This window comes from Eublepharis macularius, chromosome 18, assembly GCF_028583425.1.
Source record: "Eublepharis macularius isolate TG4126 chromosome 18, MPM_Emac_v1.0, whole genome shotgun sequence".
NCBI lineage: Eukaryota > Metazoa > Chordata > Lepidosauria > Squamata > Eublepharidae > Eublepharis > Eublepharis macularius.
This window is the reverse complement of record NC_072807.1, coordinates 26,406,955-26,433,530: the sequence shown is the minus strand read 5'-3', so window position 1 is coordinate 26,433,530 and position 26,576 is coordinate 26,406,955. Positions and strand designations below refer to the sequence as shown.

At 45.4% G+C, this 26,576-nt stretch overlaps 1 protein-coding gene across 1 annotated transcript; it reads right to left on the bottom strand.

The window, feature by feature from the left end:
* Positions 1–929: 929 nt before the first annotated feature.
* On the bottom strand, positions 930–22,498 carry BTBD1 (BTB domain containing 1). Its single transcript, XM_055002995.1, has 8 exons — positions 22,023–22,498; positions 16,601–16,757; positions 15,356–15,461; positions 14,242–14,439; positions 5,997–6,189; positions 4,869–4,956; positions 2,174–2,320; positions 930–1,933 (listed from the first exon to the last, which is right to left on the bottom strand). The coding sequence occupies exons 1-8, from the start codon at positions 22,436–22,438 to the stop codon at positions 1,775–1,777; spliced, it is 1,464 nt and encodes a 487-aa protein (XP_054858970.1). The 5' UTR covers positions 22,439–22,498; the 3' UTR covers positions 930–1,774.
* Between the last annotated feature and the right edge of the window lie 4,078 nt (positions 22,499–26,576).

The window sequence follows — 26,576 nt, the reverse complement described above, 5'->3', positions numbered from 1 at the left end:
CCAGACCAAACATTTGCATTGAATTTTAACTATTTATATTCCAATCAACAGCCTATATACGCAAGTTTTTCAAAGATCATAATGTAACCACCCCTCCTCTCGAGGAAGCAGGTGTGTCTTTTTCACTTCTGCAGCCTTTCAAGAGCCTGCCACTAAATGCAGAGGCAAAAATTATTAATCAAATTAGGTTTTGTGCTAGAAAGTTGCTTCTGACTTTTGGAGATCCTATGAATTAACAACCTCCAAATCACTCTTATCATTAACGGCCTTTCTAAGATCTTGCAAACGTGGCTGGGGCTTCTTTTACTAAGTCAATCCATCTCGTTTTGGGTCTTTCTTATCCTACTGCCTTCACTTTTCCAGTGACTCTCTGTAAAGCCAAAGACATGTAGCATTTGTACTTTTCCAATAGCACTGGCCAAGCTGCATGATGAACATACACAGTATGAGGGGCAGTTTGCAGCACAGAACGAGGAGGATCCGCTTGCTCAGCAGCACGTACACTAAGATTTAGTGCTTACTAAGGCCCAGGGTTTTTTTTTCTGGGAAGAGGTGGTAGAACTCTCAAGAGGGAAATGAGGAAGAAATACACAGGATTCTTTGAAATAATATTATTTTCAAGCACTATTGCCAAGTATTTTCAAGAGGTTTCGGAACTCCATTCCACCGCGTTCCCCCTGAAAAAAAGCCCCACTAAGGCCTGTACCTGGACTATACTACTGTATACCACTTGAGGGCTCCCATAACCACATTTTCTCCCCGTAGAATATTAGAGAGAAAGCCATGCGCTTCCACCTTGACATCTCATTTATGTGAATGGATTTTCTGAAAACATGTAAACAGCATTTCACCATATGAGCCCTCATGCCACCTAGGGTGCCACAGCCCAACCACACCAGGGCTTCAGGATTTAGAGAAATACTAATAAGCTAGATACAAGACGGGTTATTTATTGACACCGAGTACAGGAGAGAAGACTGCAAAGCCACACACATCTCCAGCTGTATGTCTGCTCCTAAATATACTGACAGGCCAAATAATATTTGAGAGTATATTGGGAATATCAAAACATATGGCTAGGTTACCGTAAAATGGATTGTGTGTATGTACACACAAGATATCATCACGTTCACTTTGCTACAAACACTTGTTTGTATATTTATGAACTTGTGTATGTAAATGTGAAGTGCCTGAGTGTTTAGTAAAGCATACAAGCCTAGAAAGTTACCTTCCAATGTTCACTTTATATTTTAAGAATAACTTCATACAACTGGCTTGGTGCAATACCATTTTTTTTCCAAATACACAGCAAAAACAAAAATCCCCATTCTTGGTTATGTACAATGTAACAATTAAAATCACAGCTGTGATTTGTATTAGTGATGATTCTGCTTTCCTTTGACTTGTCAAATGGAAAGAGGGCAAGGTTAGTAGAGCGTGTTGCATTGCGCAGGAATGCAGTCATACCATTCACAGAGAACACAAGTATAATTCAGGAAAAAAATACAAATACTCTGCTTGAACTCCCAGCTCAGGGGATAGTATCAAGTTAAAGTGAACAAGTTAAATATTTATATACATGTAAGAGTATTTTAGTTTGAGAGGAATTCAGCTGCATACTGCCACTGGAAGTAGTAAATACTAATTTAGTACTTTTCATGTACAATACTTCCGTTTTAACGTGTTTGAGATTATTTACAAAGTTTCACAGTATTCCACATCTCCCAACTGTCCTTTCCCAAATCTGAGCTTTGCTGCATCTTGGGATCTGAAGTTATGTATAAAAAATTATTTCTGGTATTTGTCCATCTTCTATCGAGGTACCATTGTTATTACCCGGTGAACTAAAAAAGAAAAAGCAGGTCTTGCTTGAAGTAGGAGACTCATGGATTACCTTCTTCAATCCCCTTGTGCCATAGTGAGAATCAGGGCCCTAAATTAAATTTTTTTAAAAAGCAAAAATTAGTTACTTTCTCTTCTACTGATGTTATGAGCCCCCCCACACCACCTACAGTGTTAGTGTTTTTATATATGAAATTGAATTAACCTCAGACTAGAGAGCATTCATAGCAAAGGATTGCAGTCACACACAGAAATAGTTTAAAGAATGTAGTTGCCCAATTGTGGACCTAAATTCATGCAGAACAAAAAGCCCCAAACATTTCAACCTTACTTTGAGGGTTGCACAAGCAGTGTAGCAGACTGTTGGCAGAATCTCTATAGGTTCTTTGAACATAACTCTGAAGGTATTGGGAGTTCCATCACAGCTAAATCCAGTGTCATTCTGCCCAAGTGTCTGGTTTTTCTCGTATTCAATGATCTGTATTAACATACAAGTAAAACAAAATGTTTGTGATTTTTCTTTCACTGCTTTCCAAACATTTTATTAAGGACCAAGCACTTTTTCTTGCTACTTCTACCACCTACATTTTAATCCTTGTCCTCCACTCCAGGTAGTATAGGGCAGAATACATGTTTCTTTCTTCCCTTCCTCCATGCCTTTGCATCCAGTTTGGCTCCTCCAGCTCCTACTGCAAACTGAAACCCAGCCTACAAGATTTTCACCGCCCGCTGTGCCCAAACCAGTGCTTCAACAGATACCTGTCAGGAATGTACCACCTCACGCTCCAGCATGATGAGGGACAGTAGCATGGTATAAATCCAGTCCCATCAGCCCTCGGAAGCTAAGCAGGGTTGGTACTTGATTGGGGGAATACCAAGGGAGACTCTTCAGAGGAAGGCAATGGCAAACCGCCTCTGCTTCTCACTTGCCTTGAAAGCCTCTTGCTGGGGTGTCATGTCAGTTATGACTTGATGGCACACACCCACCTATACACACAAGTCTCTCTTTCATCTTCTTCTGGAAAGAGCAGCAACAGCAAAATGGAGACAGATGACAACTTTCCCGTTGGGGATGAAGTGGATTGTAACACTGACATCTACTCTAACCAGGAGACTTCTTGGAGCTGGATGAAGCAATAAGCCAGGGCTTTTTAGAACTAAAATTCAGTTCCAAATTCTGGTCAAGGAAAACTGAACGATGTGATATATGATGTCTGTCTAGAATTTGCATAAATTCTGTATTTTTTTTACAACTTTGCATAATTCTGTTTTTGGTAGTGAGAGAAGCAGGAGGCAATATGGAGAGCACTGGAGTCCTACCTTCTAATTGCTCAAAATTGTATTGAGCTAACCCAATAACTGTTAGGGGAGGGAAGGCAGCATGGTACAGCCCAACTTCATCAGATCTTGGAAGATAAGCAGGGTCGGTACTTGTATAGGGGACTGCCAGGGAAGACTCTGCAGAGGAAGGCAACCTCCTCTGTTTCTCAACTGCCTTGAAAGCCCCTTGGCTGGGGCTTGCAGTAAATTGGTTGCAACTTGACAGCACATATGTACACATCTGATACTAGATGATAGATTGGTATGCATGAAATGCACAACTGTGCATGGGGGAGGGGATCAAACGCAATGGGTAATGATGGGGAGGGACTGTGGTTCAGTGACCGAGTATCTCCTCCGTATGTAGAAGGCCCCAGGCTCAATCCTTGGCATCCAGGAGGTGGTGTGAAAGGTCATGAGACCCTAGAGAGCCGCTGCCAGTCAGAGTAGACAATACTGACCTTGATGGACCAGTGGTTTGTTTCAGTATAAGCTGTGTTAGTGTGTGTACTTAATACAGCGTTAATTTTTCCCTAGGCAGCTGGTGGTGCTCTCAATGCAAACCCATTTTTTCATTTCTCGGACTTAACAACTGCATCTATCTGACCCACGTACAAAGAATAAGTAAAGCATACTTTTTTCTTAAAGCAAGTATCCTAACAGTGCAATCCTAAGAAAAGTCACTCCAGTCTAAGCTCACTAAAATTAATGGGCTTAGACTGGAGTAACTCTTCTTAGGACTGCATTGTAAATATCACAGCAGCCGTCTCTAACTAGGAATATCCTGGGCAGTGGATGGCATGTTTCCACATTTTCACACATTTTCAGGACTAGGGACTGGCAAATCAGAGTGGGAAACTTGTTCCCTGGGGTCACCACTAAGAAATCTATGTTCCGGCATATGGTTGATGCTAGGTGGTGCCCCCCACCCCCAGTCGGGGGGTTAAACTATATGCCTTCCCGTCCAATGTCACCTTCCATCTCTCACATATTTTTCTGGTAAAAATGCTTTACAGATGGTGAAAGGTGAGCGTCTAAATTATGTGCTGCTATGTTTCTTGTTTTTTATATTTATATAGATGTAGTATTTTTAAATGATGGCATGTAGTATTTTATGTTTTTAATGGTAATAATGATTGAATTGTGCAATGTGTTTTTAAGCCTTGTTGTGATCCGCCCTGAGCCCACTGGTGTGGGGAGGGCGGACTATAAAGAATTAAATTAAATTAATTAAATCTCTTTTACCAGACTTGCCTAAGTGATGGGATCCTAAGCAGAACCTCCCTGGACAATCTCAATTAATTAGTGAAGTCTCAGTACATCTATATCGTGATACCTTTAATTAGGATCAACCCAAAATGTCAAAACAACAGTGAACTAAGTTCCAAGTTCTCTTATTCTCCATCAAGCCTGATTTTAATTTTCCTCCTCCATCTACCCTCAAAAGTAAAAAAAGGAGGGGTGGATATGCTGGGCATGAAGGAAAAGTCTGCACCTTCCCCAACATTTATTCCCTCCTGCCCGTCATTTTGTGCTGAACATCCATCTTAAGGAAGAGCTGCGGATGACAAAAAATTTCCTCACTAACCTTAGAAATTTTGGGCAATTGCCAATGAAATATATCCTACTGACGTTTTTTTATTTGCTGTAATTAATCAACATGACTACCTACAATTAATTATACCTACAATTAATTATATTAATACCTGAATATTAACTTGATAATCTGTAGGTCCATGAATAGATCCATATAGTCCAAATCCTACTATGGAAATTCTTCTATTGACTGTGAACCTTTAAAAAAAAAAGAGAGAGATACAGAGGCCAATGTATTCAAATGCAAACAGAAAAAATTTACCATCTTAACCAAACAACTGGAAATTTATGGCTAGATCTCTCATCCCTTCAAACTTCAATATCAGCATTTGGCTTACGACCTCAGCACTCTATCGGAAGGAGTGGTTAACTCCCCCACACATTGTCCTTTTAACACAATGTTAATCACCCCTCTGGACATGCTATTTGCTCAGGCATAGAAAATCTAAATTTAGTCATGTTTTCCCTACTGGAACAACCAGCCAGTTTATAACCAGGGAAAGGGCAGAGGAGCGTGCAAGAACAGTTCATGACCACCCCAACATTGTAGTTCTGATCCAAACTGCACCCCCGCTACTACCCCAGGCTGCTATTTATTCAAGTTTAAAGAGATGGACAACCCAAGCACAGATTTCCAATATCTCACCTACTCTGGACTAAGTATTCTTGAAGAACCAAGATCCTTGAATACCTACAACTGCTTTCCAGATACAGATTTTCCACATGTTTACAAGTATATAAATATCTTCTCAACGGGCCTGGACAGATATTTCTGCCTCATTATTTTAAAGGGCAGCCCAATTTAATAAAGGGACTGCTTTCTTCCTTACAAGCTTCACTACAAAAAAGAGTGTTCTAGCAAGTGCTGCTCCAAATCCACTTTCTATCTGAGTTCAGACAGACTAGGACAAGGAGCACAACTCTCTCAGCAGTGGCCCCCTCAGGTAGGAATCATGCCTAGCTGGTGGTCTTTACCTCCCAAAAAACAATTAAAACTCCCATCAGGCATTGAGAGTGTGAGGCTGATTGCTGATTTTGGCTTTCTTTAAAAAAACAAGTTATGCTCTCTACTCCAGTTCATCCTAGATAGGAAGACAAGAACTTCTTTGCTAGGTGAAAGCTCCTGTCCCTACACAGTGCATCGATAGATGGATTACAGCTTCCACTGCCACCCACCAAATCCCTCCCCCCTCCAGAAGGGTCTCTCCCAAGCAAACTGTGAAAGGGTGAACAAATACCTAATGCGGTCACTAGTTCCGCTGTAACCCCAGCGACTCTCCACTTGCTGGAATCTATTGATGCTGCATTCCTTTCCTCTAAGACAGCATCTTGGCCGGTCAATATAGTCAACTCTAGGTTTAGGGTTGACTGTAAAATGCAGAAAGAGATTTACTACTTCCCGATCTGACAAAATTCCAGACTGAGCAGGTCCTGGAAAAAAAGACAATGCCACTGAGTTGATGTCATATATATATATATATATATATATATATATATATATATATATATATATCTATATCTAAAAATGAAATCTCTACTAGAAGGTAAACCATAAAATACTTTTCAGGGGAGACTACTAGTTTTCAAGCCTGCTTGCACACCGTTTACTCCACTGCTGGACTGCAGTGCTGCAACTTGCATTAACTAACATAGTACACAAAAGAAAGATTACTTGCTAGGAAGGCAAAAACCAAGCACCCATACATGAGCATGCACACACATACCAGTGGGATAAGAGGGATGTGAATCAAAGTAGCCAAAGTGAATTGTGGATCAATGCTGCTTCAACATTAAACTGCAACATTCCTGGGATAAAACAAGTTTGGCTGCTCACCTCAGCTAGACTGAAACTAGCTGAATTATCCACAGAATCTTTGCTAAATGGATCTGCACACACAGACTACATGGTTAAGCTCAAGAATCCTTTGTGCCAGTTAGCTTTCGCTTGGCAACTAATGTTTTATAATATGTGATTATATTTATTTTGTGAATTTATATGCTGCCTCTTGAGAAACCTTCTCAAGGCAGCCCACAAAGTAAAGAAAACAAAACTGGAAAAAACTATTTTTCAAAACCAGCAATAAGATAACCAAATACTAGTAAGAAAGCATCATTAAACACAGTATTTAGCAAAACAGGGTTAACATACCTGTAACTTATGTTCATCGAGTTCTTCTGTGCTGACACACATGGGGACTGCGCAGGCGCAGGCCAGCCGCCGGAGAATTTTCTAGAGCTTCCATGGCTCCGAAGGGGCCGTTTGTCGCGCGCCTCAGCGACCGTTTTCCCGCCCAAACGGTCACGTGATCCTCCAGCGACCAACGGCCCCTTCCCTCAGTTCTCCCTTGCCGCCGCTTGACCAACACACTTCAGCCGTAACACCTTAAAAACACCAATATCCGTTACAGCCATCACAGTATTGTGCATTGGAGTTCACAGCGGGGTAGGAGGGAGGGTTGTGTGTCAGCACAGAAGAACTCGATGAACATAAGTTACAGGTATGTTAACCCTGTTTTCATCTTCGTTCTTCTGTGCCTCCACACATGGGAGTGTACCAAGCTTCACACAATAAGGAAGGCGGGGGTGAAGTCCAACACAATTTTATTGAACAAACAAGATCAACAATAAATAGATATGCATATATACATCTATGTAAAAATACTGTGTAAGGACACATAAATATTCAATATTTACATATATACACACCCCCAGGTACATATATACACACTTTCACTCAAGGGTACCCAACAGGTACGCCAAGAAAGTCATACCAAAACTCCCTCAGGAAAAAAGGGAGTGTAAGACAGCCTTGGCCACAGATACATCCTGCTCCGCATTGACATCAACGGCGTAATGCCTGACAAAGGTGTCTGCAGAGGACCATGTGGCTGCTTTACAAATGTTAATCAGGGGCACCCCCCTGAGGAGTGCCGAAGAGGATGCTTGGGACCGCGTGGAGTGGGCTCTGACATGAAGCGGGCAAGCCACCTCTGCCAGGGAATAGGCCTTGCTAATGGCCGACACAATCCACCTAGACAGGGTCTGTGAGGAAGCCCTGTTACCCTTGTCCTTGGCCCCAAAACATACAAACAGGTGAGGACTGGAGCGGAATCCCTTCGTCCTATCCAGGTAATAGGCTAGGGCCCTCTTCAAGTCTAGGGAATGGAGGGCCTTTTCCCCCTTAGAGGAAGGTTGAGGAAAGAAAGCAGGCAGCGAGATATCCTGCGAGAGGTGGAAGGCGGACACCACCTTGGGCAGGAACCCAAGGCAGGGACGCAGGACCACCTTGTTGGGATGAAACACAAGAAAGGGAGGGTCAGACCGCAGTGCAGACAGCTCACTGACCCTTCTGGCCGATGTGACGGCCACCAAGAATGCTACCTTGTAGGATAGCATATCCAAGGGGCAGGTAGCCATCGGTTCAAATGGAGGCAACATGAGACGTGAGAGCACCAAGGACAGCGACCACTGAGGCACTGGCGCTGACACAGGTGGGTAAAGATTGTACATGCCCTTAAGGAACTGGCGGGATTGTGGGTGAGAAAACACCGTAGCACCCTCAACTCGGGTGTGAGCAGCTGATATCGCTGCCAGGTGGACCTTGAGGGAGGAAGCCTTCAAGCCCAGGCCACGCAAGTGGCACAAATACTCGAACACCACCCCCAAGGGACTGTTGTCAGGCACCACTCCTCTGGCAAGTGCCCAGAGCTCAAACCTGCGCCACTTGGCCGCATAAGCGCGCCTAGTGGATGGCCGACGAGCATTCAGGAGGACCCTCTGTACCTCGTCAGTAAAGCCTATCGGGGAGGAACGATCCGCCAAGCCGTTAGATGCAGCTTCCTTGGATCGTGGTGGACCAGGCTCCCGTTTAGGAGAAGGTCTTGCCGAGGGGGCAGACTCACATACGTCCGTTGGGACATCCGCAGGAGCTTCGGGAACCAAACCTGCCGTGGCCAGAAGGGGGCCACTAGAATGCAGTCCGTCCCGTCCTCCTCTATCTTGCACAGGACCCTGGGAATCAAGGGGAACGGAGGAAACATGTAGTGCAAGCCCTGCGTCCACGTAAACTGGAAGGCATCCCCAATAGAGAGGGGGTCGCTCCCTGCCCTGGAACAGAACGTGTGGGCCTTGGTGGTCGCCGCAGTGGCGAACACATCTATCACTGGATGACCCCACATCTGGAAGATCGGCCCAACGCACTCTACGTTCAGTTCCCACTCGTGTTCCAGTAAAGGGACCCTGCTGAGGGCATCTGCCCGGGCATTGTCCGACCCAGCCACGTGTATAGCACGGAGCGACACGCCGTTCTTGATAGCCCACTGCCAAGTGAGTGTGGCTTCCCGGCACAGGGCCATGGACACTGTGCCCCCCTGCTGATTCACGTAGTACATGGCAGTCGTGTTGTCCGTCTGCACCAACACCTGACGATTTCTCAGCAGTGCTGTAAGAGACACAAGTGCGAAACGAATGGCCCTTAGTTCAAGCACATTGATATGGAGGGTCTTTTCCCTGTCAGACCAGACATCTTGCACAGCCACATCACCACAGTAAGCCCCCCATCCCAACAGAGAGGCATCAGTGGTAACCGTGATGTCATGGTGTTGATACCCGAAAGGGGTCCCTCTAAACAAGTTGTCATCAGACAGCCACCAGTCCAAAGAGGAGAGGATGACCCTCGGGATAGAGAATTTGAGGGACGGAGGGTGCAGTAGAGCATCATACCTCCGCACAAACCAGTTCTGGAGAGGGGGCATACGCAGCCTAGCGAAAGGCACCACAGAGGTGGCCGCTGCCATATGCCCTAGTAAGCACTGGATAGTGCGCACAGACTGGAACCGGTTCCTTTTAAACATGGACACTAGACCCCTTAGGGACCGAGCCCTCTCCAAGGGGAGCAGGGCCTTACCCTCCACAGAGTCTAAAAGCGCACCAATGTAGGACACCTTGCAGCTGGGCACCAGCTTGGATTTCTCCAAGTTGACCAGGAGCCCCAGGCGTTGGCAAGTGCTAAGTACCAAGCCAATGTCCTGCACCAGCCTAGACTCCGATTCAGCCACGATGAGCCAGTCATCGAGGTACGGAAAGATGGTACAGCCTTCTTCCCGTAGGAAGGAAACCACAGGGGCCACACATTTAGTGAACACTCGTGGGGCAGTGGACAGGCCAAAGGGGAGCACCTTATACCGGAAAACCCGTTGCCGGTAAACAAAGCTCAGGTACTTCCTGTGCTCCTTCCGTATGCCCACGTGAAAGTATGCGTCTTTTAAGTCAAGAACCGCAAACCAATCCCCCTGTTTCAGCAAGGCGATCACAGCCGCCAACGTTACCATTTTGAATTTGGTCACCTTGAGGAAGGCATTAAGGCCCCTCAGATCTAAGATGGGACGTAAGCCCCCATCCTTCTTAGGGACCAGGAAGAACCTAGAGAAGAATCCCTTTACAGAGTCCTCATAGGGCAATTCTTCCACAGCACCCTTGGCCAAGAGCGACACGATCTCCGCATCCAGCTCGGCCATAGTGTTATTGACAGCTGTCAGGGGTGAACTGCATCTAGGCAGCTCAACGAACTCCAGCCCGTATCCCAGTTCAACAATAGTTAAGACCCATGAGTCAGATGTTATTGACTCCCACTCAGAGAGGAGTGGACTAAGTCTGTCCGAAAAGTTCGGGGATACGGCTGGCATGACCCGTCAGTACTGCCTCCCGGTGCCCTGCTGATCCTTCTGCTGGGCCGGTTGTTGTGCCGGACGAGGCTTGAAGGGCCGACGCCTCCTCTGCTGTTGTGCGGGAGGGTAAGGCCGCTGTTGGTAGGCAGGATACTGCTGGTAGCCTGGCCGCTGTTGATGGTATCTGCCCTGGTAATGGTAAGGGCCAGATCGGGGAGCGTACCGTGACCTGGAGGAGGGCTTGTCCGCTGGAGCCAGACCCAAAGACCGCGCCGTCTGCCGGTCCTCTTTCTTTTTCTTCAGGGTCTCGTCGGTCGCTTTGGAAAAGAGCGAATCCCCCTCAAATGGCATGCTCTCCACTCTGGAACGCACCTCTTGGGACAGGGCCGTAGACCGCAACCAGGAGTGGCGCCTGAGGACCACCGCCGAAGCCATCCCTCTAGCAGCAGTGTCAGCAGCGTGGCTTCCAGCGTTCATCTGCTGCTTAGACAGCCTCACAGCCTCTGTCTGCAGCAGGGACACCACAGCCTTCTGCTCAGGAGGGAGGTCTCGTGTATAGGATGCCAACTTCTCCCAGAGGTACAGCTGGTACCCTGCCATGATGGTCTGATAGTTGGCAATCCTCAGACCTAGGGAAGAAACAATGTATTGGCGCCTGCCCATGGCATCCAGTTTCTTGCCCTCCTTATCGGCAGGTACCGAGGAGTGACCCGATCGCCTGGGGTTGAACTCCTCTGTGACCAAGGAGGAAGGTGGAGGGTGTTTCACCAGCGCCGGCCAGGTACCCTGCTTGATCTTGTAGAGCTGCTCAATCCTCTTGGATGTTGGAGGTTGATCGCAGGGCACCTGCCACACCTTCTCCACGATTTCCTCAAGACCCTCGAGCATGGGGAAGCCAACATATGCCGGGTTGTCTCCGTAAATGCGTTTGAGGAGCTTGTCCTTGGTCTGGGGAACCGCCGAGGAGATGTCCATCTCGAGAGCCTTGGCCATCCTCGCCATCTGGTCGGCGTAGATGCGGAGGTCCTCGAATGGCGAGTCCGCAGATGGCACAAGCTCTTCAGCTGGCGATGGTTCGGACCAGGACTCCGACTGGTAGCCGCCAAAGCTCTCCACATCCTCCTCATCGGAACCGAGCCGGGATTCCGGAACCTGGTGCGGAGGGGGAGCCCACGTCGACCTCGATGTCGAAGGCCTCGGTTCCGACACGGAGAAACCTGCAGGTGCCCCTTCCCACTGGCAATGGTATGGCGAGGGGAGGTAGGAGGCCTGTCGATGTCGGGACGCAGTGGACCGGACCGATCGGACACTGTCCCCAGACCGACGTCGCTCACGACCGGCAGCTGGTGGAGACGGACGGGCAGGCGACGGACGGCTCCGACGAGGAGACGGGCTCGGTTCCAGCCTCGGCGACCGAAGAGCAGGCGATGTTCGGATCCGACGGCGCGGGCTCGGCTCCGGTCCCGAAGAGAATTCTGCGGGCACCGTCTCGAAGGCCATCGGATCCGGCACCGGCACGGAGATGTCCTCTGGCTCCGGGGAATCCAGATGAGGGGAAGGCGTGTGAGGAAGCACGATGACCTCTTCCTGGGGAGCGGGATGCGGCGACCGGTGATGTTTGGTCTTCTTCTTCTTCTTCGCCGGTTCCGAAGAAGACCTCGGAACCGACGCGCTCCTCGCCTTCGAAGGGGACCTCGGCCTCGATCTCTTAGGTTTTACCGGAATCGACCCGGTCGTCGGTTCCGATCGGGGACTCGGTAGACGGATCCTCGGTTCCGATGTCGGTCTCGGATCCGACCTGGTGGAAGATGCGCTACGGGGCGGCCGCACCGGTCCCTGCGCTGGAGAGGCCGCTCTCGACGCCGAGGCACTCGGGGGACGCGGTTTCGACCCCGACCTCGCGGAGGCCACTGAGCCAGCTCCGGAATGCCGTTCGGCAGAGGGGCTAGGGCCGGCCTTGGAGGAGGGCAACGGGGCGCCTCCGGACATGACCTTCTGCCACAGGGAGGAGTTAAGACGGGCCTTGCGCTCCTGTCGGGCCTTGCTGGTGAAGCCCTGGCAAATCTTACAGGCCGTTACATTATGGGTCTCCCCCAAACAGAACAGGCACAGTTCATGGCCATCGGTCTTGGCCATTTTAGTGTGGCATTGGAGGCAATGCTTGAAGAGAGCCTTTGAGGCCATCTTCAGGGGCACGCAAAAGGAAGGTCAACAAACAGTCCGAGTCAAATTACCGAGTCCACAACAAAGTCCAAACGAGATCCGAAGAATAGTCGAGGTCACGAAGTCCGAAGTCAAAAGCCAAGCAATCAGTCAGAATAAAGCACGAAGCACAAAAGCACAGAGCAACGAAGCTCACGTTCTCTCCAAGCGGCGGCAAGAAGAGAACTGAGGGAAGGGGCCGTTGGTCGCTGGAGGATCACGTGACCGTTTGGGCGGGAAAACGGTCGCTGAGGCGCGCGACAAACGGCCCCTTCGGAGCCATGGAAGCTCTAGAAAATTCTCCGGCGGCTGGCCTGCGCCTGCGCAGTCCCCATGTGTGGAGGCACAGAAGAACGAAGATGAACATATGGTTGTATTCCTTAAAACAGCCCATAGGCTAGAAGCAGGCCATAAGAGGCAAAACCCGTAAGTTAAAAGCCTGAGTAAAGGGAAATGTTTTGGCCAGGCACTCAAAAACTGCACCAGATGAATAATTTTCTCTAGTAAATGCTCTATAAATAGTAGATGCGTATGCTGCAAAATGTGCTATTGTCAGTGGAATGAAACAGGCTCTAACGGCATTATTCTGGTTTAACTGGTTTGTCTGTTACAGCCACAAAACTGTTTGTTGTGGTAAAAGGCAAAAGATTTATGTGATCTGAAGAGAAACCAGAGTATGAAAACTGTTTACTGTGGTGAAGTACCATTTTTAGTTAGCATAAGCTACTAAATAGCTTACACTAACTCAGATTTGTAGTTTAGTTCTAAATACAGCTTTCAGAGCGTCATGTAAAATATAAAATTAGTATGAAAAGTGTAGAAGTGCAAGTTTTATGAAAGGTACCTATCAACACACTTTAATGTCCTCAACAATTTTTGTTGTGTCCGAGGCAAACATTCTTAGTTAAAATAGTAACACCACTGATCTGTTTTCATTTCTTGTCTGGTGTTTCACTCATGATATTAACACATTATTTTACTGTGTTAAATAGCCAGCTCAAAATAAAATAGTTTATAGCTTCAATCAGAATGTTTTTGACAGCATCTCAGATCACTGTTTCAGGATATATCACACAATTTTCTTAGCAACTAATCAACCAAGAAACTCTTCTTTCCTTTTTTGAAAGCATATTTAGGAAGAAAGAGCTGCGTCTTGCATAAAGAATGCAATTTATTAGAGAAGAGCACATGGGAAATGGTTTCATAGAAGAGTCAAATGGCATATTCTGCTGAATTGAATTCTGACAATAGGGTTGCAATCTTACACACACTTACTTGGAAGCATCTTCTATTTATTTTATTTATTTTATTCGATTTATATTCCACCCGCCCCGCATCAGCAGGCTCAGGACGGATTACAATTAGATTTATGATTACATATGCTTAGGCTGCCAAGAGTCTTGCTAGACTTCCACAAAGTCAAGCTCCTTTAGAACTCATTATGACTTACAGAAGTAATCCTGCAATTCTTCTTTGCTTTTTAAGCTCTCCATGCCAACATGCTGCCAAACAGAGGAATGCCTCTCTCTAGTACATGCACACAGGCCTGAAGCTTTAACACACACTTGTGGCATAGCACACTAAGATGCATCAGCATTCCCCTCTCCCACATTACCTGCTGCAAATTCTTCAATAGTCATTAGTGGAAAACGGATTAAGGAGAGGGCTTTGCCAAGCACTTTCTGCTTATTTGCAGAGGTGACAGGTAACTGCTGTCTTTGACATTCCGCTTCAGCCCAGCGAACAACAGCTCCAAAAAGTCTACTTTCTCGAATGCTGAGTGTGTCTCTTTCCAAAACTGCACATAAGGTGTCTGGGGGGAAAAAAGCATCAAGTTATCTGCAGATGTAGAATTTTCTCTCCAAAGTTTCATTTGAAATCATTTGGGTTTCTTTTTGAGAAATGATTAAATACATAGTTAAATCGATTTCAATGGTGTATTAGTCTAGTAGTAGTAAGTGCCCTCAAGTCATAGCTGACTTATGGCGACCCCAGCAGGGTTTTCATGGCAAGAGACTAACAAAGGTGGAATATGCCATTGCCTGCCTCTGCAACCCTGGTCTTCGCTGGAGGTCTCCCATTCAATTACTAACTACGGGCAACGCTGCTTAAGCTTCTGAGGTCTGGCGAGATTAGGCTCACCTGGGCTACCCAGGTCAGGGCAGTGTATTAGCCTACATGTTTCTTTGCAGGTGTTTCAGAGCTTATCAGGCAACACAAAATTGTCTTACATGGAAGCCAAAATTATAGCAAACACAACTAACTCAAGCTGATCTGGTTTTGATATCCCCTTTCTGCAATGAAGGTAGCAAACGAACCTTCTAATACTAATCATCAAGGCAAAACTCAATGCTATTACAAGCAAAGCAATATTTGCAAGTCAACGTAAAATCACTTCTATATATTGAAGTATTTACCCTTGCGCTCATTAGATGAGCTGGACAATAACATGGCAGCTTTTACACACAGTTACCAGGGAGTCAACCTTGCATGATAAAGCTATGGAATGTAAGCAGTCTCTCTGAAACATAGTTGCAGCTATCTATGGGGCTGTCTTGCTTATTTAAAGGGTTAATTTTTAACAGACCTTGCTTATGGAGGATTTGTGTGTGAAAACATGGAGCGTGTGCGACACACAGGCAAGAAGGGTGACCAAACCAACCAACATTAGACATGCAACCAGCGTGCATTCCCTCAAAAGTCCATTCAGCTTTTAGAGGGCGACTTACCTATGTCAATATCTGTGAAACCTTCTGCACTTATCGCATCCATCGTACTTTTGTCGATTGTATCAAGACAGAGACTAGCCAGCTGCGGCTCATCAAATAACCGAGCCTGTGCAAAGATATGCATAGAGTCATTGTGCAGATTCAGAATTGCATGAAAAAAATAAATGGCAATGGATTTCTCTAAACTGAAGCCGAGCTCAAGTTAACTTCCTTTATAGCTTTTTATTATTAAGATATTTTATGTACACAGACTGCAGGCGTCCTCGTCACTCATCTCCAGTCTTGGTTGCTATGAAGTGTTCCAATAGCAACCATCCTATCTACAGCAAACACTTAATCAAGATTTGAATCCATCATTCCAAGCTTGTTTCAAATCCATTGTTAATGTTGCTGCCACTGAAAACATTTAGTTACAGTTACAGCAGAAGGGGAGGGGAAATCTGCTACCAAGTAGCGCAGAAGTGCACAACCCCATGGTCAGCTCCCAGGTCTTGAACTGTACCTAGTTTATCTGCAGTAGTCATCAGACATAAAACATGAATGAAGCTAAGCATATTTACTGAGAAGTCAGTCCCACTGGGTCTAATGGAATTTACTCCCAAGCGAAAGACCATAGGAGGCAAACTACTTTTCAGTAAGCAATAAGCAGTAAGAGTGGGTTTGAAAGAACTGACAGTAAGGCAGAATGTCATGCTAGAAACACACAAATTCTTGGTAACTAAAATTTCCACAGAAGTTCAGTTTCTAAATATTAGAGGTTAGTAACCCAAAAGCCTACAACTTGCCAGAAGACTGTTTTTTTCCAGCCAGATCAATGTTAGTGTCACACATCCCCAATTACAACATGCTAAAATATGGTAAGTAAAAAACTGCTGACTGGCTCATGATGTATTTCCAAGGAAAATGTATTGATGTATTTCCCCCCATTTTGATGAACAAATATCCCATGACTATATAGCTGACTGACATGCACTCCAAGATATCCTAAAACTTACTAGGAAGCATGGAGCTTGGAGAAAAAGCCAGCAGAAGGGTAGACAAACGGTTTATTAATGTTTCTCCTAAGACGGCTTCCTATTTATTTTGTGCTAGCACTCACACTTGCAGCGCTTAGAACTGCTGTGCTACAGATGTATTTCAATATGCTACGTAAGCCCATGCAGCTGGACAGTTAATACAGAACTTCCAATTAGTTCACTAAGTACATAGCTACATCTATAATAAGTCAGAAGGTAAAACAATTACCTGAGTAAGCAGCATAAAAGCATTATCTGCCCGAAGGTGCTTCGTGAGAAATTCTACACAATGAGCTTCCAAGGCTGGGACAGCATACTTCTTGGCCGTGTAGAGTGTGGTCATCACAGTTTCTGGCCCAATCTGAACTTCATCTGAATACAGAAACCTAGAAATCAAAGTGAAAGTTAAGAACATCCAAAACTTTGCCAGTTAAGTGGTTAGTAATGAAACAGGAGAGAACAATAAAAACTAAGCCATACTGATCTCATAAAGTCAGTGTACCACTTCTCACTTTATATGCCGTTTCAAATTATTCAAACAAAGGATTCCTTATTGTGCTGACTGGATGAAGGAAGAAGTTAGCTCTACTGGTTTTTAACTTGCTTTGTACTTTTTAATCTAAAACAGAATTCCAATTCAAAGATCAGTACACTTCCCCTTCGGGTAAACGTGTTATTTTAGTCCTAGTCCCTGGCTCTCATATACTGATTGAAATTTGCTGGCAGTGCTTGAGATTTCATGCTATATTAGAGATACTGATTCCAGTTGTTGCAATGCTACTCCAGAGCCTCTGAAGGAGATTAGGTCTATTTGCATGAATAACGTAACAGGATTTGCAAGAAAAATACAGACAGTTGCCTCAACAGGTTTTTAGTATTTTATAACAATCTTTCGGGAATGGAAATGTAGTTTAGCATAGGTGCTGTATATTACACAAGAAAACTAAAAACAAAGCAGCCTGATCCAAGCCAGATAGAGAGCTTGGATTTAAGCCAATTTAGTTTTATTTAAGCCAACAAGGCAAAAGTATTCTAAATGAAAGAACATTTGCTTTAGTAGTGACATAAAAATGCTAACAGTTAAATGTCATCCAGCTTAAACAGCTACACTACCTGTGGCTTACATGCTATCCACTTCAGAAAAAGCCACTGTGGTACAGTTGTTCAGAGTGTCAGACTACGACTGGGGAAGCTCTGGTTTGAATCCCCCCCCTCTGCCATGGAAGTTTGCTGGGTAACTTTGTTTCAGTCACATACTCTCAGCCTAACCGAGCTCACATGTTGGTTGTGAGGATAAAATGGAGGCGAGGAAAACAGTGTAAGCCACTTTGGGTCCCCACTGGGGAGAACGATGAGGTATAAATGGAGTAAACAAAGCTGACTCAAGACCTTATCTTATAATTCTACAAATTATGAACTTATTTTGAATTATGAATAGTTATGAATAATTATGACCCCTGAACTAGATATTACTTTACCTATTCAGCCTTTTCCTCTCTAATTCACTGCATACCCATCATCACTGCATATCGGATTTCTTGATTCCACTTAAAATTATTCCTAGTTTTCTGAGCATATGTCATTTCTCAAACTTCTGCAAAAAGAACAAGCCCAACCTAAATATTACCATCCACATTTGTTAGCAATTAAGACTGCAACCTTTTTGCATGCTTACTCCTCCGGAGGAGTTTAAAGGTTAAAGTAATGTGAGCTGTAATAAATGTCCAAAGGTGAGGTTAATAAAACAGAAATCTTACAACTCTCATTCTAAATCTGTACCAAATCACTCTTGTAGCAAACAGCTTGAAGACTGCAATTTACCACAGGGTGTTGTTACATCTAGACAACTCTCTCTCAAAATAAAAGGACCAGGTCTGCACATAGTGTTGGTTTACCTCAGCTGCTCAAAGCACAAGACAGGAAATCCCTGGTTCAAGCCTCCACTCGATGTGGCCTCAGAAAAGTTACCCTCATTTAGCCTTCACTCTCCCCACAATACAGAGATGATGATGATGATGATGGGAGTAATGAGCTACCCTACAATGTTCTCTTAAGGAATTCCAGAACCATGTATATGTACTATTTGGTCACTGGGAGGCTGCACCCCACCGCTCCAAGGAAGAACAGCTGGACCACACAGCCTGGCCAGAAAAGTAACGGCTTAAAAGGACCAGGGTCTTCCCACCGCTGCCAGAAGACTTTGCTCCAACGTCAGTTGCTTGGTAAGGACGTACTGGTTTCTGCACCAGCCAGACTTCTGAGGATCACTGGGTCCCTCTCAGGAATACTAGCGGCAATTGACAATTGGCAAGACACCAACTGGGTATAAATGCTGACACTGTCAGATCAGTCTTCCTCTCCATTCCCTTTGTTTTGTGCTGTTTGTCTTTTTAGTATACAAAACATGAGGGCAGGTGCCTGTCCCCCTTGATTTACGCAAAGTCCAATTGTTATTTGAAAGCTTAATTGTTATGAGATGCTAACCCTGAACCGTTAGTGGATTTGTTTAGGAGGGCATTTTTTATAAAGGAAATAGGGCTACATCAGAACAGATTGGCCCAAGGAAATAAACTGTGGTTCTACTTATGTAATACCATGTTCTGTATTGTTTAACATGCTGTGTTTAATATTTATATGCTTTGTTCAGATGACAGCTGTGTTTCAAATTTCTGCAATTCCTAGTCCCACTACACTGTTTATTAGATTTATCATCCACCCTGAATCTTAGAGCTAAACTACAAGAGACGAATTACACGAGGATGCTCACGTGATGGGAGTCACAATGTTAGCCGGGAAGCTGAGTTTTAAAAAGAGATTGGAAGGCTTTGTCAATTTCCCCTTTCTACAGAGCAAGGGAGATGCTCCTCAGAGGGTTTGTTAATTTCCTCTTCACCTCCTAGAAAAGGAGGTGAAACTGACAGAGACTTTGGGAGACAAAGAAATTAACAAACCCTCTCACCAGATTTCCCTGGCTCTGTAGAGAGGGGAAATTGACAGAGTCTGTCAGGTTCTGGCAGTTAGATCCCCATAGTACTCCACTGCACACACTCCAGTGTATGAGTTAAAGTTACTTTGTTAGAGATCCATCAGTATCACCATATACAGACAAGGGTATTGGCAGAAGTGATGAGTAAAGGTTTAGAGGGGTTAGTTATAGGGCAAGTTCGTGCCTGTAGAATATGGATGGTTAGGATTCAGGTGAGGCCTGGAAGGTGGGGAAGGGGTTTTGAGATAGGAGCAAAGAAGAACTGGGGGAGAAAAGCAAAAATGAAGTCATTTTCAGTTCCCAGGCTGAAGCCAGCCCTCAAGGACACATTCTCAAGCGGCTACAAAAACGAAAGTAGACACCACAGCCGGCACCTGTAAGATAAACAACTCCTAGCCAAACAGGCCACTGATATGCAACTTCTGTACTCTCAGAGGATCAGCACAGAGCACCAAATACAGAACAGAAATACTCATGGCTGATATGTAGACAGACATATATGACAGAGCCTTCTGTTCTCTTTTAAAATTCAGCTTCCCCGCTAACACTGCGACTCCCTTCACGTGCTCCTCCTCATGTAATTTGTCTCTTGTAGCTTAGCTCTTAGTGAGAAAGGCAGCCTATAAATAATGTCAAATTGTTACCTGAAAAGCAGACTATAAACAAGTATATACGCCAATTGCTACTATTTTAATTTGCACCGTGCCCTTCCTCCAACCAGAAAAAAGCATTATACATGCACCAGGGGAAGGATCACTCTCTCAATGAGCCTGTGAGGTGGGTTAGGTGAAGGTCTGGTTGACAAATGCAGGACTGTGCAATGGCAAAGACCTGAGATGGTACAATAAGGTTAAGGAAGGCACCCCATGTGAAAAAATTCTTACAAACAGAAAATCAGCACTGCAAGCAAAGCCAAGGGAGTAGAATTTTCCCTTCCTGCTGAGCTTGCTTTCTATGTATGTGAAATTTAAATGTAATCAAGAGGAAACAGAAGTCCTTCACTACTTAAGTTAATAGAGTTAACCTCTGTCATGACTGGGGAATTCCCAGCTGTGTTAGAATCCTTATCTCACTTCAACTATCTTAAGCTCCAGTTCATATCAGGGAGATAGATGATCCTGCCCCCCCCCCAACTTCTTACAAAGAATGAATGCAAAGCGAGGATTCACTCATAGCATATGAAGTACATGGGCTGTAGTTCACAAAAGCTTATGCAAGCATAAAATTCTGTCAGTCTTTAAAGTGCTACCATATGTTTGCCATAACAGACTTACGTAGCTACATTTTTAACTGCAATTCAGTTGCATGTGAGGAAATTCCATTTTTTAAAACTGACCCCTAGCTCTTAATAAAAACACCTCCCTGCAAGGAAAAAACTAGTACAGCAGGAACAAGGTTGGGTGAGAACCTCTCTCCCTGACATACTAGCTTTCTCCATACATAGCAAATAAACAGGAGTCATGCCACACCTTGAAGATTAATACAATGGTATTCCAGCATAAGCTTTCATAGGCTGAAGCTTATTTCTTCAAATACAATTAGTGGACCATTACTTAGGACCCATACTATGCATCCAAAGACGCGAGCACTGATCCACAAAAACTTACACTGGCATTTAAAAACCATGTTAAGACTTTGTTATTAGCCCTCAGTTTATTTCTCAGAGTGGGAGAAGCAGGCTGTGTTCCACAAAAGCCTACGGTGGAATATGTTTCTGTCAGGTTAAAGTACGACAGTGATAATTTCAGTATGGTAGCCATGTTAAGTGTGTAGCAGCAAAATCAAAAAGAATCCCAGCAGCATTTTCAAGATTAACAAACTATAAATCCATCTGCCTAGTGGATGGATGTTTCAATACATCTGATGAAGTGAATGAAAACCTAGGCTGGAATAAAACGTATAGGGTGCATGTATGAAAGGCTGCAAACAGCCATACCAGCCAACATAAAATCCAAGACCAAATCCTTTTTTATTAGGATGCTTGACCCTAATAAAAAGATATTACATGGGAGTGGTTTCTTGTCTTGGAGTTGTCATCTCCAGGAGGTGGCTGAAGATAACTACAAGTGATCTCCAAGCTACAAATAACAGTTCCCCTGGAGAAAATGGCAGCTTTAGAGGATGGACTCTATGGCATTATACCCTGCTGATGTCCCTGCCCTCCCCAGGCTCCACCCCCTCAAATGACCAGGAATTTCCCAACTTGGACCTGACAGCCCTAGTCAGAGTTGCTAACCTCGAGGTGGTGCCTGGAAATCTCCAGGAATTACAACTCCCGGTTATAAAGATCAGCTCCCCAGGAAAAGAGGGCAGCTTTAAAGAGAAGACTGGCCTCTTTGGCATTATACCCCGCTGAGATCTCTCCCCTCCCAAGGTGGTGGTGGTGGTGGAGAGTGCCCTCAAGCCATAGCTGACTTATGGTGAGGTTTTCATGGCAAGAGACTAAGAGAGGTGGTTTGCCTCTTCAACCCTGGTCTTCCTTGAAAGTCTCCCATCCGATTACTAACCAAGGCCGACCCTGCTTAGCTTCTGAGAAAATGAAGCTCACCTGGGCTATCCAGGTCAGGGATACCATCCCCAGGATCCCCCCCCCCAAAAAAAAATATTCAGGAATTTCCCAACCTGGAGCCGGCAACCCTATACGCGCGTCCCCTGTAACACGGACCTGAGCAGGGCCAGGAAGGCGGCGGGCTCCACGTCGGGCAGCTCGATCTCGGCCGAGGTGGTGGCCATCCCGCCGTTGAACATGGCGTCGAAAACGGCGCTGCCGGCGGCCAGGACGAAGCGGTGAGCGGGGATGCGCTGCTGGCCGGGCCCGGGGCCTCCCCCGCCGGCCCGGGGCCCGCCTTTGCCCACCACGAAGCGGACGTCGCTGAGGAGCTCGTTGGCGAAGAGGAAGGCGAAGCGCTCCCGCAGCGACCGTTTCGTGGCCTGCCAGTTGTACACCGGCTCCCGCTGCACCACCACGGGAGCCGGGGGCGAGGCGGCGGCGGCCGCCACGGCGACGGTGGAGGGGGCGGCGGCGGTGGCCATCCCCTCAGACTCCTCCGCCGTCGCCTCAGGGCCGCCCGCGGCCGCCATTGCCGAAGTCGCCTCAGCGGGACGGCGCCTGCGCACTCCAGAGCGGCGACGATGTACCCGGCGCCTGCGCACTCCGCGCCAGCGCAGTTCTGCAGGCAGACCTCCGTTTCTTCTGCGCAGACGCGACGCTGCAACCGGAGACTGGGAAAGGGCCATAGAGGTTAAAAACAACGGCGAGTCTTATAGCAGAGCGGTCCTCTGTCGGGCGCTACATCGATCTTTCCACTCGAGACAGCCAATGGAAAAAAAAGAGTCGCGTTTCCACTCAAATGGACGCCGGCGACGCTAGTCTCTAAATAGCCAATGGCAGAGGCTTTTCAGTGTTTAGTAGACGCTCATGCTGAGAGATCTCAGCATGCTGAGACTGAGAGATCTCTGTCTTTTGGTGCTACACCTCTGAAGATGCCAGCCACAGCTGCTGGCGAAACGTCAGGAACTACAATGCCAAGACCACGGCAATACAGCCCGGAAAACCCCCAACAACCATCAGACGCTCATGCTGTTTGTTGTTCGTTTTCCCCCCTCTGTCTCTTAGACAAGGCTGTGTTGTGACGCAGGCGCAATAGGTGCTTGGTCAGTAGGCGTAAATTGTGATGCGGTTTGTTGTTCTTAGTAATTGAGCTGACCTTGTAAATGCATGTTAAAAATTAGAACGCGTGATGTTGACAAAGTTTATGAAAAGTCTCTTGGACCCGGATTTGCATGAGTTTAATTTTTTAAAATGTGTTTATAAATGATTTCTTTGAACTTGCAATAAAATTGTTAAAACGTAGTCGTTCTAAGGAGATAACTATGTCATAGAGCAAACCACTACCCCAAGAGCTAGCAACCGTTTGTATGCAAAGTTACTCAAGCCCATTGATTGATTTTACTGTGTGCTGCAATAAAATTAGCAGTCTTGCGGCAATTTAAGAACCAACATTTTATTCCAGCATAAACCTTTGGTGAGTTAGGCCTTCATCAGGTGCATGGATAGAGCAAGCCTACGGTTGTTCTGCATGCACCTTGAGTTGCACCTATCTTTTTGCTGCTTTTAAATTGTACTTCCCAGGGGCAGCCCACCTTATACAAACTGTAGTGGGCAAAGAGCGTGCTAGAGTTTTAACTGCAGATATCTGGGCTCAACTCCTCGCCACAAAACCCTCTTCATGGCTTTAGGCCAGCCACCAACTTTTAATCTACCTCATAAGGTTACAGGGAAGATAAAACAGGAAAACACCAATATATTTTAATAAAGGTAATAGAGCTATATTATAACAGAACAGTCCAGGAGGGCAGTTTTATAAAGGGAACAATGCTGTGGACAAGATCACTGGGAATATTATATATTATCTGTTGACTGTATGTATTATCCTCTTCTCCCTTCAGTGTCATCTACTGATACAATACCATTTTTCTGCATTGTTAAACGCAGCATGTCTGTTATTCAGATTTCTGCAATTCTAGCCCTATTATGTTACTTATTAGATGTCTCATCCTATTGATTGCATTGATTTATACTCTGTAATCAGCCTTGAGTCTCTGTGAGAAAAGTGGATTATAAATAAATAAGCACTACTGTAGCCCTTTGGACGAAAGAGAGATGTAACAGACACCCATCAGAACCTAACACCTCATAACACCCTCATTTTGTATCCGGCAAGATTTCAGGAGAGAATAAAAAGGCTCTAAAGAAGTAATTTTTGCTGCACAGAGAAGGACCCTAATTAACCAAATCTGCGTTATGCTGAATAATTGATCTGCAAAAAGCAGGAAACCAAACCAGCTTTATTACTTGAATTTTTGTGGAGTTTGGTCTGCTTTTTCCACCATAAGGATCTCTCTGCTGGGTAATATTTGGGGTGCTTTTAAAAAAAAAAACCTGGATCCGGATGAAATTTGCCATTCTGAATCTGTCAGGATCTGTGACCGTCTTTGCTTAACTGTGAAAAGCAGGGAGGGTGTCTACTTAGGCAAAATTCTGATACTGTTTCAGAAAATTAAACATTACCTTATTTAAGAGCACCTTAACACATGGTGTGCAAGAAATTGTTTGCATTAAATTGGGCTTAGGGAAAGATGAGGATTGCTTTGACAGCCACCCCCCATGAGGGTAGAAAGGTATGGGTGGGAGAATAGGGGGGGGGTCAGAGCATTAAAAAGTAAATGAGCAAAGCTCATTTTCATCTTTGGCTGAAAGCTCCGGCCAGAAGATTGTTGCCAGTACAGTGAACGTTTGGAGAACCACTTGACATTCTTTCTAGCTAAGTAGCCCATCTCAATAGAAAGCATAAGTACATGTGTTTCCTCTTTTTGACACAGGATGTTTGCTTAGCAGGTTGTTTTCCTCAGATACTTCTTGAAATTTGCAACATGGCTAGTTTCTTGGCTCAGAACAGCCTGATTAATGTTCTCTCCATCCTCCCCAATGTATGCCTGTCCTCCCGGGGAGATTTCTTTGCAGATTGCTAAGTAAGCAACACTTACACTGAAGGTCTGATGCGCCAAGTGGAGTGATTATAAAACAGAACTAGGCAACAGCGTTGGCACGAAGGTTTACGTGCAAAGGAACAGCCGTGGACAAACACACCCAGATATGCAGGATGTCCCTAAGCAGTTTGCTTGGGAACAAACACCGCTGAATTCACTGAGATTGATTTATGCTTAGGACAGGGCCACACACATAAAGCTGGAAAATGATACTTCTGCTTACGTATAGGATTGCCTGCTCACCTGGCTCCTTAGTGGCAGGTCGCATCTCCTAAGGGACATAGATCATATTACTGTTAAAAAGAGCAATCCTATGCAGTTACTCCAGAAGTAATTCTCCTTCTCGCAGTGATGCTTAGGATACCTCGGGGTCCTTGATGTGATAATAAGTGATACAGTTGCAGGTAGGGAGCCCTTTTGATCTACAGAACAACAGCCGGATTAGAGTCCAGTGGCACCTTAGAGAGACCAACAAGATTTTCAAGGTGTAAGCTTTTGCGAGTCAAAGCTCCCTCATTCAGATTTATATAAGTTATACAGCTATGTGAAGTTGTGACATGTGTCATCCCGGAGCATAACATCTAATTGTTTCCAAAATGACAGTGCAGTTCTAGCCTGTGGTGCAGTCTGCTCTTAGCTGGTTAGGTGTGTGTAACCCGTGGCACGCCTAACTCTCCTGTTATTCTTTTAGCTAGCCAGCTTCATACTGATAAGCAAAACTCAAATCAGTCTCTTCCTGTTTGGATTTCCTGTTAATGACATTTTTGCAACTGTAATGTACTTGTATCATTTACTTTTCTATTTGGGTCTTGTAGAATCGTTGAGGACATAGGCCTCTGTATGGCATTAAAAGTATTTTATGGCTATTTAATGTTAGATGTATGCAGGGCCTTTTTTCTGGGAAAAGAGGTGGTGGAATGCAGTGGGTTGCCCTCAGAGAAAATGGTCACGTGGCTGGTGGCCCCGCCCTCTGTCTGGAGACCAGGGGGCGGGGCCACTAGCCATGTGACCATTTTCAAGAGGTTCTGGAACTCCGTTCCACCGCGTTCCTGCTGAAAAAAAGCTCTGGATGTATGGACATTGTGGTGTAGTGGTTAGATTGTGGGGAGGGGGGGACTAGGAACCAGGAGAACAAGGTTTGAATATCCATTTTTCCATGGAAGCTTCCTGGGTGACTTGGGATCAATCACATAGGTCGAATCCACATTCACCCATTACCCGCATGTTTATCGGATATCTTCCGTTTGCCTCCAATCTGCGATTTTTTCCTCTTCGTTCACATTCCTGCTTCCAATCCGTCTTTCTCGCACGTCCCTGCAGTCACACGGCCGCTCGAAAACCGCTTTTTTGGGCGGGACCTTTTTTCCCCACCCATTTTTTATTTTTTTGAGCGCACTTTTCCATTTTTTCGATCTTGCCTTATAAAGAAACATCATTGAAGATAATGATGCCTCTCTTTCCCCCACTGACAGCACTGATGGCTCTCTCCCATTTCTTTTTTGGAAATTTGGAAGCATGTGGGAAGCTTTCGTGGGCATTTCCTATGCAGGACAGTTCAGTGCCTGAATTTTACTGAAGTTTCACTTCCTTGGAGTGTCATTATTTCGATATTTCGTAATTTTGATATTACAGTAATATAAAATAAAAAATAAAAAACAGTTAAAAAGGA